The sequence below is a fragment of the Apodemus sylvaticus genome, chromosome 1 (assembly GCF_947179515.1).
Source record: "Apodemus sylvaticus chromosome 1, mApoSyl1.1, whole genome shotgun sequence".
NCBI classification, from domain to species: domain Eukaryota; kingdom Metazoa; phylum Chordata; class Mammalia; order Rodentia; family Muridae; genus Apodemus; species Apodemus sylvaticus.
In genome coordinates, this window is record NC_067472.1 from 22,769,876 (window position 1) to 22,786,062 (window position 16,187).

The following is a 16,187-nucleotide window of genomic DNA, read 5'->3' on the forward strand; positions in this document are numbered from 1 at the left end:
AATAACCCGGGTAGAATAGTAAGATGCCATCTCAAGAAAAAAAAAGTATATCTTGAGACCCATCCCCTCTGCTTAAAATTCCCTTTCTATGCAGGTAGATCATCAGCTTGCCTGCCCCACTGTAGACTGCACAGTGTCCCGACCCGCAGGACAGTCAACAGGGTCCCGGAGCTACCTAGAAGAAAGGCGATGGGCCACAAGACAAAAGAGGGAGGGACAGCAAGTCTAATCCTGATCAAGCTGTCAAACTTTAATTTTTACACAAGTCAATATAAAGGGAAGCATACAAGGTTTGGGAGGGGTAAAGGGGGAAACAATCTCAAGGGGTTGGCATTTCTAAGAAACAGTTTCTCATAATTTCTGGTAAAGCTAGTTATTGCTGCTGGAATTCTGACATGATAAAAAGGGGGTCATGAGGAGGTGAAGTGGAAAGGGGTTGCTATAGTAACCTATCTACAGATGAACTTCAAAAGGAGGGGGGTTTGAGATTTATGTAGGAATAGTTCCTGGCATGGAGATCTAAGTGAGAATGACTCCTGGTATCAAGGTCTCCTGGCATTGAGAGCCAGGTGGGGATGGCTCCTGGTATAGACAGTCTTGGCATTGAGTTCTAAGTGACGGAGGCTCCTGGTAGCACAGTCTGAAGGCAACCCAGGAGATCTACTGTACCCAGGGCAACAGGGCTGATCATCAGCTTGTCTGCTCTGCTGAAGAGGCCACAGTCTGAAGGCCTTCCAGGAGATCTGCTACAGCCAGAGCCAGAGGTCTCCCAGGAGACATGCAGCAACCCAAGAACAAAGGAGGCAGGTTCCAGACAGAGACACCTAGACCAATTAACACTAAGGATAACCATATGGCAAAAGGCAAGCATGAGACCATAAGCAACAGAAGCCAATATACTCTGGCACCATCAGAACCCAATTCTCCTACCAAGCAAGCCCCAGATAACCCACCACACCTGAAAAACAGAATGCCAATCTAAAATACTATATCATCAAGATAATAGAGTCCATTAAGGAGGATATAAATAATTCACTGAAAGAAATATAGGAAAACACAGTAAAATAGGTAGAAGCACTTAAAGAGGAAACAAATAAATCCCTTAAAGAAATACAAGAATATACAATCCAACAGGTAAATGACTTGAACAAAGTGGCCCAAGACCTAAAACTGGAAGTAGAAACAATAAAGAAAACTCAAATGGAGGCAATCCTGTAAATGGAAAAAACCTACGAATGAGATCAGGAGCTACATCAAGAACAGAATACACAAGTATTCAGGCATAGAAAGAATCTCAGGTATAGAGGATACCTTGAAGAAATGGACAAAACAGTTCTAGAAAATATAAAACATAAGAAAAACTCTTAACCAAAAACAGCCAGGAAATCCAGGATGCAATGAAAAGACCAAATGTAAGAGTAATAAGAATAGAAGAGAGTGAAGATTCCCAGTTGAAAGAACCAGAAAATATCTTCAACAAAATCAGAGAAGAAAGAGATGGCCATAAATGTACAAGAAGCCTATAGAACACCAAATAGATTGGACCAGAAAATAAAATCCTCTCATCACATAAAAATCAAAACACTATATGCACAGAACAAAGAAAACATATTAAAAGTAGTAAGAAAATGTACAAATAACATATCAGAACAATAAGAATTAAACCAGAGGTCGGGCGGTGGTGGTACATGCCTGTAATCCCAGCACTCTGGGAGGCAGAGACAGGCGGATTTCTAAGTTTGAGGCCAGCCTGGTCTACCAAGTGAGTTCCAGGACAGCCAGGGCTATACAGAGAAACCCTGTCTCGAAAAAACAAAAAACAAAAAACAAAAAACAAAAAACAAAAAAAAAAGAATTAAACCAAACTTCTAAACAGACCCTGAAAACCAGAAGAGCCCAGACAGAAGTCATGCAGACCCTAAAGGAACACAAATGCCAGCCCAGTCTACTATGCCCTTCAAAATTCTCAATCATCATAGATGGAGAAACCAATATATTCCATGACAAAACCAAATTTAAAAATCTATCTACCAGCTGGGTAGTGGTGGCACACACCTGTAATCCCAGCACTTGGGAGGCAGAGGCAGGCAGATTTCTGAGTTTGAGGCCAGCCTGGTCTACAGAGTGAGTTCCAGGACGGCCAGGCCTACACAGAGAAACCCTGTCTCAAAAAAAAAAAAAACTATCTACCAATCCATCCCTACAGAGGATACTAGAAGGAAAATTCCAACACAAGGAGGTTAACTACACCAAAGAAAACACAGGATATTAATCATCTCTTTAATATCTCTCAATATCATAGGACTCAATTCCCCCCCCCCCAAAAAAGGCATAAGCTAACAGATTGGATATGCAAGCAGGATCCAGCATTTTGCTGCATAAAAGAAACATACTTAAAATACAAAGACAGATACTACCTCAGAGTAACCGGCTGGGGAAAAGTCTTCCAAGTAAATGGTCCTAAGAAACAAGCGGGAGTTGCCATTCCAGCATCCAATAAAATAGGCTTTCAACCAAAAGTAATCAAGCAAGGATAGGGTTGGAAACTTCATATTCATCAAAGAAAAAGTCCACCAAGATTAACTATCAATTCTGAACATCTATGCCCCAAATATAAGGGCACCCACATTTGTCAAAGAAACATTACTAAAGCTCAAAACATACATTGATCATCAAACAACAATAGTGGGAGACTTCAATACCCGACTCTCACCAATGAACAGATCATACAAACAGAAACTAAACAGAGATACAATAAAACTAACAGAAATAATGAACCAAATTGATTTAACAGATATCCAAAGAACATTTCACCCTAAAACAAAAGAATATGCCTTCTTCTCAGCACTTCATGATACCGCTTCAAAACTTAACGATATAATTAGTCACAAATCAGGCCTCAACAGATACAAGAAGATTTGATATAATCCCATGCATCCTATCAGATCACTATGACCTAAGGCTGGACTTCAATAACAATATAAACAACAGAAAACCCACATGCACAGAAAACCTGTACATAAAAGAGACATAACATTGAAATATTCAGAGACTATCTTCTCCTCCCCTACTGCTAGACCAGTATCTTGCTGACCCACCCTTTCCAGACTTTGCTTCATCCTTTCTGCCTCGTGTGCACTGTGATACAGACACCCCAACCGAAGACAAGGACCAAGAAACTCAACTCACTCCACTTTATCCTTCCCTGCTTGGTATACAGCAGTGCTTAGATGTCACCAGGGAAGACATGAAAAATGGAACTACAGGGGCCCATGCTTGTAATTCCAGACTTGGTGAGGCAGAAACAAACAGATCCTCAAGTTCTCCCCTGTATGTCAGGCACTCACATTTGTCAAAGAAACATTACTAAAGCTCGAAACATACATTGATCCTCAAACAACAATAGTGGGAGACTTCAACACCCCACTCTCACCCATGAACAGATCATAGAAACAGAAATTAAACAGAGATACAGGCTAGAGACAGACGGTCCCAAAAACAAGGTAGATCCTAAAAAAAGCTTGTCCTCTGGACTCTACATGCATGCATACATAAGACATATACATGTATGACACACGCATGCACACAAACACACAAAAGCAAATGAATAAAATAATGTTAAAATAAAATAAAATGCCATGCAGTGGTGATACATGCCTTAATCCAAGCACTTTCAGATGAAGAAACTGAGTCATCTCTGTGAGGTTGAGAACAGCATACAGAGTTAGTCCCAGGACACAGAGAAACCATGCCTCACAAAAAAAAGTAGAATAAAATAAAATATGATTAAGCAAAAATATTTCTAAAAGAAAAAGTAGCATAGAGGAGGAGTAAGAAGAATGATATAGTGAGATAATATCTTTCTGAATTCTTGAAATTCTTGAAGCTTAAAAAAAGAGGGTGTTGGTAGTTAGGGGTCACATAATCATGTGGACTATTATCTTTCCCATGATGACACTTTGAAGTAAGTTTAGAGATAAAGAGAAAAAGGATGAAAGAATCTCAATTTTATTTTACTTCCCCATGGGTTAAAAAAAAAAAAAAGACTCAAATTTGAACCCTTCTCAGTGGACCTCTGATACTTGGGCAACAAACCAGTCCCTGGTGTCCACACTGAAATAAATACTCAACTATGCAAGACTCTGCTTCAGAATTCTGCTGAGCTTTTCTCACTGGGTCACTCGGTCACCCCACAATAAATCCTGGAAACCTACAACTTGAAAACTCTCCCTAGGAAGTTCCCAAGCGGCAATGCAGATGACCTTGGTTGAAATGGCAAACAGTGGGGATATGGAACCTGGAAAAACCACCTCCTATAGTCAGCCAGGAACTGGCCCAATTTGAGACCCATCCCATGGACAGGCATCAATCTCTGACACCATTAGTATGAGGACAGGGGCCTAGAATAATTGTCCTCTAAGAGGCTCTACCCAGCAGCTGATTGAGACAGATGCAGATACTCACAGACAAGCACAGACAAGGTTGGGGACCCCTATGGAAGAGTGAGGAGAACCTTGAAGGGATGGTAACCCACAGGACAACCAACAGAATCAACTAACCTGGATCTCTGTGAGCTTCCACAGACTGAGACACCAACTAAAGAGCAAGTCCAAGGCTCCCAGCACATATATAGCAGAGGACTGCATTATCTGGCCTCAGCAGTAAAGGATGCACCTAATCCTACAGAAACTTGATGCACCACAGTTGGGGGATTGACTAGGCTTTTGAAGGTGTCACAGAATCCCACCCTGCTGCATTGGCATGTCCCAAACTCTGCCTAGAAGATAAATGTGTGGATGTATAGAGATTTTTTTAAACTACTCTTATGTATAAAAATTATCTAAAATGTTGCGTTGGGTTTCATAATATATTTTTTAAAAGTACGATTCCCGGAGACGGGCGGTGGCGGTGGCAGCAGTGGCTGGTCCAGCTGAAGGGCCATCAGCAGTGGAACTAAGGTGACAGGATCCAGGCAGGCCCTGCACCCACAACCACTGGCCATCGCTGGCCAGCCAAGCTGCAAGCAGTGGCAGATTTACGGTGCCTTTCACCACACAGAAGCCACTTCAGAACTTTGCCTCCCGCCAGTCACGAGAGACTCGCCTCCATCTTAGTTCTCAGACTCCAGAGAGATCAGACAGACTGAGGTTCGCAAACATAACCCAAGGCCAACATCGCGGTCTAAGCCCGACGGGCGTTGGCCTGCACCCAGGCCCTGGGCTGTTGGGGGGGGGGGGCACCGGGGTGCCAACCCAGCCAGGAGTTTTTTTGCCCAGGCCAGAGTGCCCGCCGCCATTTTGCCTACAGGACGCCAGAGAGCACTAGCAGGCAAAGCCAGCTAACAGGCATAGCCCAAGGCTAACATAGTGGGGGGGGGGGGGGGGGATCTAGGCCCCAACAGGCCCTGGACTGACCCCAAGAACTGGGCTGCCCGGTGGGCCATCTGTGTGTCAACCCGACCAGGAGGTTGTTAACCCAGCAGACTCTCCCCACACTTTCAGGAAGCGCACACGTGTACGCGCGCACACGCAGTGCTTGCCCACCATCCTGGCTACCTGACAGACCAATTAACAGTCATAGCCCGAGGGGAACTTTGCTTGGACCTTGGCTTCCCAGGCTTTTGCCTAGACTCAGGGCCTGAGCAGCTAGTCTAGCCTTGTGTGCACCAACCCGGTTGGGAGATCGGCTGCCCAGCAGAGTGATCAGCATGTGGAAAAGGTCCCCGCAGCATACACCCTTCAACACTCCCTGAAGGAGCAAACGGGCACCCTCTGGTCCACAGACACAATCTGGGGCAAAGCTCACTAGCGCTGCAAGGGCACCCAAGAGGAGGACAGCACATCAGCAATCTGCTACAGGGGAAACCCAGCCATCCAGTGTTGCAGAAATAGCCCCAGAGCCCCTCAGGAGGATCAAACACCAGCCAGAGACAAAACCAACTAACGCCAGAGAACAAGATGGCAAAGGGCAAACGCAGGAACACTACTAACAGAAATCTAGGCAATATGGCAGCATCTGAACCAAACATCATCAGCAAGTCCTGGTTATGCCAACACACCAGAGAAACAAGATTTGGATTTAAAATCACTGGTCATGATGCTGCTAGAAGAACACAAAAAGGACATAAGTGAATCTCTTAAAGAAATACAGGGGAACATGAATAAGCTAGAAAACCGTATAATGGAAACATAAAAATCACTTAAAGAAATGCAGGAGAATAAGGCTCAAGAGACAGAAGCCAATAAAGAAGAAATGCAAAAAAAAAACCTTAAAGAAATGCAGGAGAACTTGAGTCAACAGGCAGAAGTCATGAAAGAGGAAACACAAAAATCTCTTAAAGAATTACAGGAAAACACAAACAAACAAATGATGCAACTGAGCAAAACCATCCTGGATATAAAAACAGAAGTAGAAACAACTAAGAAATCACAAAAGGAGACAACTTTGGAGATAGAAAACCTTGAGAAGAAATCAGGGGCCATAGATGCAAATATAAACAACAGAATACAAGAGATGGAAGAAAGAATCTCAGATGCCGATGATACCATAGAAACCATTGACTCAACAGTCAAAGAAAATGCAAAATGCAAAAAGCCTGTGTCCCAGAACATCCAGGAAATCCAGGATACAATGAGAAGACCAAACCTAAGGATTGTAAGTATAGATGAGAGTGAAGATTTACAACAGAAAGGGCCAGAAAATATCTTCAACAAAATTATAGAAGAAAACTTTCCCAACTTAAAGAGAGAGATGCCTATGAACATACAAGAAGCCTACAGAACTCCAAACAGACTGGACCTGAGCAGAAATACCTCTTGCCTTATAATAATAATAATTAAAACCCAAATGCACTGAACAAAGAAAGAATATTAAAGGCAGTAAGAGAAAAAGGCCAAGTAACATATAAAGGAAGACCTATCAGAATCACACCAGACATCTCACCAGAGACCATGAAAGCTAGAAGATCTTGGGCAGATCTCATGCAGACTCTAAGAGAACACAAATGTCAGCCAAGACTACTATACCCAGCAAAACTCTCAATCACAATAGATTGAGAAACCAAGACATTCCATGACAAAACCAAATTTACACAATTTCTCTCCACAAACCCAGCTCTGCAAAGAATAATAGGAGGAAAACTCCAATACAAGGAGGGAAACTACACCCTGGAAAAAGCAAGATAGTAACCTTCCTTCATCAAACCCAAAAGAAGATAACCACTCAAATATAAAAATAACATCAAAAATGTCAGGAAGTAATAATCACTATTCCTTAATATCTCTTAACATCAATGGACTCAATTCCCCAATAAACAGACATAGACTAACAGACTGGATAAGGAAACAGGACCCTACATTTTGCTGCATACAGGAAACACACCTAAATGTCAAAGACAAAAACTACCTTAGAGTAAAAGGCTGGAAGTCAATTTTACAAGCCAATGGTCTCGGGAAATGAGCCGGAGTAGCCATTCTAATATGAGACAAAATTGACTTGCAACCTAAAGTCTTCAAAAGAGACACTGAGGGACACTTCTTGCTGGTCAAAGGAAAAATCCACCAAAAAGAACTTTCAATTCTGAACATCTATGCACCAAATGCAAGGGCACCCTCATTCGTAAAAGAAACTTTACTAAAGCTCAAAGCACACATTTCACCTAACACAATAATTGTGGGGTACTTCAACACTCCACTCTCCTCAATGGACCGATCAGGAAAACAGAAACTAAACAGGGACACAGTAAAACTAATTGAAGCTTTGGACCGATTGGATTTGACTGATATTTATAGAACATTTCACCCTAAAGCAAAAGAATATACCCTTTTCTCAGCACCTCATGGTACCTTCTCCAAAATCGACCATATAATTGGTCACAAGACAGACCTCAACAAATACAAGAAGATCGAACTAATCCCTTGCCTCCTATCAGATCACTATGGAGTAAGAGTGGTTTTCAATAGCAACAAAAACAACAGAAAGCCCACATACACATGGAGGCTGAACAATACTCTACTCAATGACACCTTGGTCAAAGAAGAAAGAAAGAAAGAAATCAGAGACTTTTTAGAATTTAATGAAAATGAAGGCACAACATACCCAAATCTTTGGGACACAATAAAGCAGTGCTAAGAGGAAAATTCATAGCCCTGAGTGCCTCCAAAAAGAAAATGGAGAGTGCATACACTAACTAGCAGCTTAATGACACAACTGAAACCCTGGAACAAAAAGAAGCCAATTCCCCCAGGAGGAGTAGAAGACAGGAAGTCATCAAACTCGGGGCTGAAATCAATCAAGTGGAAACAAAGAGAACCATACAAAGAATCAACGAATCCAGGAGCTGGTTCTTTGAGAAAATCAACAAAATAGATAAACCCTTAGCCAGACTGACCAAAGGGTACAGAGAAATTATCCAAATTAACAAAATTAGAAATGAAAAGGGGAATATAACAACAGAAACTGAGGAAATCCAAAAAAATCATCAGATCCTACTACAAAAGCCTATACTCAACACAACTGGAGAACATGGAGGAAATGGACAATTTCCTTGACAGATACCAAATACCAAAATTAAATCAGGAACAAATAGATCATCTAAACAGTCCCATAACCCCTAAAGAAATAGAAGGGGTCATAGAAAGTCTTCCAACCAAAAAAAGCACAGGACCAGATGGTTTCAGTGCAGAATTCTATCAGAACTTCAAAGAAGACCTAACACCAATACTCTTCAACTATTCCACAAAATAGAAACAGAAGGAACTCTACCCAATTCCTTCTACGAAGCCACAATTACGCTGATACCAAAACCACACAAAGATCCAACAAAGAAAGAGAACTTCAGACCAATTTCCCTTATGAACATCGATGCAAAAATACTCAATAAAATTCTTGTCAAACGAATCCAAGAACACATCAAAAACGATCATCCACCATGATCAAGTAGGCTTTATCCCAGGGATGCAGGGTTGGTTCAATATACTGAAATCTGTCAATGCAATCCACTACATAAACAAACTCAAAGAAAAAAAACACATGGTCATTTCATTGGATGCTGAAAAAGCATTTGACAAAATTCAGCATCCTTTCATGCTTAAAGTCTTGGAAAGAACAGGAATTCAAGGCCCATACCTAAACATAGTAAAAGCAATATACAGCAAACCAGTAGCCAGCATCAAACTAAATGGAGAGAAACTTGAAGCAATCGCCCTAAATCAGGGACTAGACAGGACTGCCCCCCTTTCTCCTTATCTTTTCAATATTGTACTGGAGCTACTAGCTCAGGCAATTAGACAACATAAGGAGGTCAAAGGGATACAAATTGGAAAGGAAGAAGTCAAACTATCATTATTTGCAGATGATATGATAGTCTACCTAAGTGACCCAAAAACTCCACTAGAGAACTCTTACAGCTGATAAACAACTTCAGCAAAATGGCAGGTTATAAAATCAACTCAAGCAAATCAGTAGCCTTCCTATACTCAAAGGATAAGCAGGCTAAGAAAGAAATTAGGGAAGTGACACCCTTCACAATAGCCACAAACAGTATAAAGTACCTTGGGGTGACTCTTACCAAACATGTGAAAGATCTGTTTGACAAGAACTTCAAGACTATGAAGAAGGAAATAGAAGAAGATCTCAAAAAATGGAAAAACCTCCCATGCTCATGGATTGGCAGGATTAATATAGTTAAAATGGCCATTTTGCCAAAAGCAATATACAGATTCAATGTAATACCCATCAAAATCCCAACTCAATTCTTCACAGAGTTAGAAAGAGCAATCCTCAAATTCATCTGGAATAACAAAAATCCCAGGATAGTTAAAACTATTCTCAACAATAAAAGAAATTCTGGGGGAATCAGTATCCCTGACCTCAAGCAATACTACAGAGCAATAGTGTTAAAAACTGCATGGTATTGGTACTGTGACAGGCAGACAGATCAATGGAACAGGATTGAAGATCCAGAAATGAACCCACACACCTATGGCCACTTGATCCTTGACAAAAGGGATGAAAACATCCAGTGGAAAAAAGATAGCTTTTCAACAAATGGTGCTGGTTCAACTGGAGGTCAGCATGCAGAAGAATGGGAATTGATCCATCCTTGTCTCCTTGTACTAAGTTCAACTCCAAATGGATCAAGGACCTCCACATAAAGCCAGACACTCTGAAGCTAATAGAAAAGAAACTGGGGAAGACCCTTGAGGACATCGGTAAGGGGGAAAGTTCCTGAACAGAACATCAATAGCTTATGCTCTAAGATCAAGAATTGACAAATGGGACCTCATAAAATTACAAAGTTTCTGTAAGGCAAAGGACACCATCAAAAGGGCAAATCGGGAACCAACAAATTGGGAAAAGATCTTCACCAACCCTACATCAGATAGAGGGCTAATATCCAATATAAGTAAAGAACTCAAGTAGTTAGACTCCAGAAAACCAAATAACCCTATTAAAAAATGGAGTACAAAGTTAAACAAAGAATTTTCACCTGAAGAAATTTGGATGGCGGAGAAGTATCTTAAAAAATGCTTAACTTCATTAGTCATTAGGGAAATGCAAATCAAAACAACCCTGAGATTTCACCTTACACCAGTCAGAATGGCTAAGATTTAAAATTCAGGAGACAGCAGATGTTGGCGAGGATGTGGAGAAAGAGGAACACCCTTCCACTGCTAGTGGGGTTGCAAATTGGTACAACCACTCTGGAAATCAGTCTGGCAGTTCCTCCAAAAACTGGGCACCTCACTTCTAGAAGATCCTGCTATACCACTCCTGGGCATATACCCAGAAGATTCCCCAGCATGTAATAAGGATACATGTTCCACTATGTTCATAGCAGCCCTATTTATAATTGCCAGAAGCTGGAAAGGACCCAGGTATCCCTCAACAGAAGAGTGGATGCAAAAAATGTAGTATATATACACAATGGAGTACTATTCAGCCATTAGAAACAATGAATTCATGAAATTCTTAGGCAAATGGATGGAGCTGGAGAACATCATACTAAGTGAGGTAACCCAGACTCAAAAGATGAATCATGGTATGCACTCACTAATAAGTGGATATTAACCTAGGAAACTGGAATACCAAAAACATAATCCACACATCAAATGAGGTACAAGAAAAATGGAGGAGTGGCCCCTTGTTCTGGAAAGACTCATTGAAGCAGAATAGGGCAAAACCAGAACAGGGAAGTGGGAAGGGTTGGGTGGGAAAACAGGGGGAGGGAAGGGGGCTGATGGGACTTTCGGGGAGTGGGGGTCTAGAAAAGGGGAAATCCTTTGAAATATAAATAAAAAATATATCGAATAATAAAAAAAGAAAAAATGTACAATTCCCTATTTATTCATATAAAATAGATTCTTTAGGAGAAATTTTATCATGGTACCACTAGTTAAGTCTCTTAGTTTGAGTTTCTAATTTTTTTAAGTTTTTTGAGAATTTCTTTTCAAGTTTCTACAACTCTTACTCCCTCTTTTATCAAGCATATACTCTCTTCTCATACAATATAACTTGAATGCACTTTCCCCTCCCTCTAGTCCCCCATTTCATCCCCACCTCCTCTCCCATCGAGATCTTCTTCTTCATTTTAGTTTCTCATTAGAAAAGAACAGGCTTCTAATAAATTAGAGTAAAGCATAAGAAAATAAAATACGATAAGATAAAACAAGGACCATTATGTTGAGTTTGGACAAGCCAAGCCAAAAAGAAAAATAAAAGAGACTCAACAGAAGGCACAAAAATTAGAGACTCGGTTGTTTAAACATTCAGGAGTCCTATAAAGTACCTAACCAAAAACTATAGTACATATGCAGAGGACCTGGTGCAGATCTGTATAGGCCCTGTAATTGCTGGTTCAGTTTCTGTGAGTTCCTATGAGCCTTGCTTAGTTGTTTTAGAGGCCCTTGTTCTCCTGGTGTCCTCCATCTCTTCTGTCTTTCCCAATCCTTTTGCCTCCCCTTCCACAGGGTTCTCTGAGCTCTGAGGGGAGGGATTTGATGAAGAAATCTCATGTAGAGCTGTTCTCTGTTCTCTATCTCTCTGCTTAATGTCTGACTGTGGATCTCTGTACCTGGTTCAATCTGCTGCAGGAGAAAGCCTCATTTTTGACACTTCCATAGAGCATTATATTACTACTATTTCCATTCTTCTTCCCTCTAACTCCCTATAAATTTCCCTAACCTAAAGAAAGAAACACCCAAAACCAAGCAAGAAGCCTGCAGAAGACCAAACATATGTGACCAGAAAGAAATTCCACTTGTCACATGATAATTAAAACGCCAAATGCACAGAACAAAGAAAATATTGAAAGTAGTAAAGGGTAAAGATCAAGTAACATATAAAGGCATACCTATCAGAATTATACCAGGCTTCTTAATAGAGACTCTAAAAGCCAGAAGATCTTGAGCAGATGTCATATAGACCCTAAGAGAACAAAAATGCCAGCCCAAGTTCATATACCAAGCAAAACTCTGAATTACCATAGATAGAGAAACCAAGGTATTCCAAGACAAAACAAAATTTAAACAATATCTTTCCACTAATCCAGCCCTGCAGAGGATAATAGAAGGAAAAGTCCAAAACAAAGGGAAACTACACCCAAGAAAAAGCAAAAAAGTAATCTTTTCACAACAAACCTAAAAGAAGAGAAACACACAAACATAATTCCACCTCTAACAACAAAAATAACATGAAGCAACAATCATTGGTCCTAATATCTCTCAACATCAATCATCTCAATTTCCCAATAAAAAAATATATAGACTAACAGACTGGAAAAGTAAACAGGACCCAGCACTTTGCTTCACACTTCAGTGACAAAGACAGACATGCCCTCTAAGTAAAAGGGTAGAAAAAATTTTCTAAGCAAATGGTCCCAAGAAAGAAGTTGGAGTAGCCATTATAATATCCAATAAAATAGACTTTCAACCAAAAGCCATCAAAAAAGATGAGGAAGCACACTCATCATACACACTCATCAAAGGAAAAATGCACCAAGATGAACTGTCAGTTCTGAACATCTATGCTCCAAATGCAAGGGAATGCACATTTGTAAAAGAAACTTTACTGAAGCTCAAAGGACACATTGAACCTCACACTATAATAGTAGAAGATTTCAACAGCCCACTCTCACTAATAGACAGACCATGGAAACAGAAGCTAAACAGACACATTGAAACTAAAAGAAGTTATGAACCAAATGGATTTAACAGATAACTACAGAACATTTCATCCGAAAACAAAAGAATATACCTTCTTCTCATCACCTCATGGTACCTTCTCAAAAATCGACCATATAATTGGTCAAAAAACAGGTCTCAACAGATACATGGAATTAACCCCATGTATTCTATCAGACCAACCTGAACTAAGGCTTGTCTTCAATAACAACAAAAACAACAGAAAGCCCACATACACATGGAAGATGAACAACAATCTACTCAATGATACCTATGTAATGGGAGCCATGGACCAGCCCATGTATATTCTTTGGGTGGTGGTTGGTCAGGGAAGAAATAAAGAAAGAAATTAAATACTTGCTGGAATTCAATGAAAATGACACAGAATATACAATAAAAACAGCATAAAGAGGAAAATTCGAACTACTAAGTGCCCTTCTGATGAAATTAGAGAGATCCTACACTAGCAATTTAACTGCACTCCTGAAAGCCCTAGAACAAAAAGAATAAACACACCCAAGAGGAGAGGATAGGAAAGAGTCAAACTCAGAGCCAAAATAAACAGAAACAAAGAGAATGATAAACAAAACCAAAAGCTGATTCTTTGGGAGAATAAATAAGATAGATAAACCCCTAGCCAAACTAACTAAAGGGCTGAGGGGGATTGCAACTCCTTAGGAAGAACAACAGTATCAATTAACCTGACCCCTCAGAGCTCCGGAGGACTAAACCACCAACCAAAGAGTATACATGGGCTGGTCCATGGCTCCCATTACATATGTAGCAGAGGACTGCCTCATCAGGCATCAGTGGGAGGGAAGACACTTGGTCCTGTGGAGTCTTGATGCCCCAGAGAAGGGGGGGGATGCTAAAAGAGTGAGGTGGGGCTTACGGGACTTTCGGGGAGTGGGGGGGCTAGAAAAGGGAAATCATTTGAAATGTAAATAAATTATATCGAATAAAAAAAATTAAAAAAAAAAAAGAGTGAGGTGGGTGGGGAAGTACCCTCTTAGAGGCAAAGGAGAGGGGGTGGGGGGCCATAGAGGGGAGGCCATGAGGGGGATATTTGAAATATTAAAAAAAGATTAGTAAATAAAAATATGTATATTAAAAACTTTTTAATTTGATAGAGAAATAATCACACATTATTTCTTGTGAAGAAAATACCTTTGACTCACCTGCATCCATGGGGAGTTCATGATTTTAAAGTTTTCATTGAACTTTTCCATCAAGTTAAGAAAATTCTCATCTTTATAATCAAAACGATTGTGGAAAATAACTGAACAGATCACGTTGGAGGGAGCACAGCTCAGGATGAATGTGGGATCACAGAGTGAGCCTGAATGATTGAAAATAGTTTAGAATACCATTAAAACATACATGTAAATGTATTTACAGTTTAAAATGCCATTAAAACATCCATGTAAACATCTTTATCTCTAAACTATAAATAAATAAATAAATAAATAAATAAATAAATAAATAAATATAAATATTATAAATAATATATAAATCTTTAAACTATAAATAAATAAATAAATAAATAAATAAATAAATAAATATAAATACTTTAGAATCCCTAAGGAAGTATCAGTGCATTAATTATTATATTGGCAAGAACTTCCACATACTTCCAATTAGAATGTCACTGTTTCTTTAGTACTAGCTTGCTTAGTAATCATTGGCTAAATCTTTAATAACTGCTTCCTTTGTAAACATCACTCTTTGGGCACATATTCTGAGTTAAATTCTAAGAAAATACATCATCATTTTTTGTTGTTGTTGTTTTTTCAAGACAAGGTTTCTCTGTGTAGCCTGGGCTGTCCTGGAACTCTCTTTGTAGACATGGCTGGCCTCGAACTCACAGAGATTCACCTCCCTCTGCCTCCCAAGTGTAGGAACTAAAGGTGTGTGCCACCACTGCCAAGCTATACAGTATCTTTTTTTTTCTGTTGCCAAGAAGTCTATGCTGGCAGGAACTGGGTATGGCTGTTCCCTGAGAGGCTCTACCAACCTCTGAGCAATACAGATGCAGATGCTCACATTACCACTTTTAAGAACACATTAAGATTCAAGTTTTCCATGTGGAACCTCATCTCTCTTTGCAATTTCTGCATAATTAAGGAAGAAGGTAGCAACCTGGATACATTTTATGCTGAAGAAGTCATGTCCACACAGCCAGCAGAGAAGATGACCAAAAACAAAAGGTTTACAGGAAATATATGCATTCACAGGACAAATTTGAAAGAACAGAAATATCCATATCAAAAAAAAATGCTAACAAAACACAAGCACCAATTCGTAGAGATTGGTTTGCCTAAAATAAAGATGAAATTAAAGTCATTTCAAATGAAAATCCAAATGGAACAAATACAGAATCTATGTTAATAAGTGGAGTCCTTTAATTCCTTCACTTTAGCATTGGAAAAGAAAATAAATAGAATTTTGTATCCCTAATCAACAGGTATATTGCTTTAACTTTAACTTATTTAGATGAAGTCTACCTCTACTGAAATCCTGGCTTATTGTCTTATACAGCCATCAACAGGGTCTATACTTTTTTTTAATTTCACAATTATTTAAGTCAATTTGATCATAAGAAATAAAAGCAGAAGAAATATTAATTTTGCATTGGCATATTAAAATAAAATAGTGGTGACTCAGACAATGTGGTATAACAATCTGAATTCCCTGTCCTTTAGGATAGAAGCACAGCAAGCTCAGGCACAAATTCTGAGCTACAGAGTAAGATGCTGTCTCAAAAACAGTTTTTAATTAAATCACCCATAAGTCCTCAAACTTATATCATAAATATAACAAAAACAAATGTATGTAATGAGTGAAAAGTATGTTTCCTGTATAGCTTGCAAATGTCATTGTATCCTGACAATTTTAAATTATATATATATATATATATATATATATATATATATATATACACATACATACACACACATACATATATCCTGGCAACTGGGGGCTTACAGGACACAGACTTGCATGCAA

The 16,187-nt window shown here is 39.6% G+C and overlaps 1 protein-coding gene across 1 annotated transcript in view; it reads right to left on the reverse strand.

Annotated features, from left to right (window-relative positions):
* Nucleotides 1–16,187, reverse strand: part of LOC127677228 (cytochrome P450 2C55) — a 31,464-nt gene that overhangs the window by 9,751 nt on the left and 5,526 nt on the right. Inside the window, exon 4 of the mRNA XM_052172370.1 lies at nt 14,360–14,520. Within this exon, the coding sequence (XP_052028330.1) occupies nt 14,360–14,520 (161 nt within the window). The remainder of the gene's footprint in view (nt 1–14,359; nt 14,521–16,187) is intronic.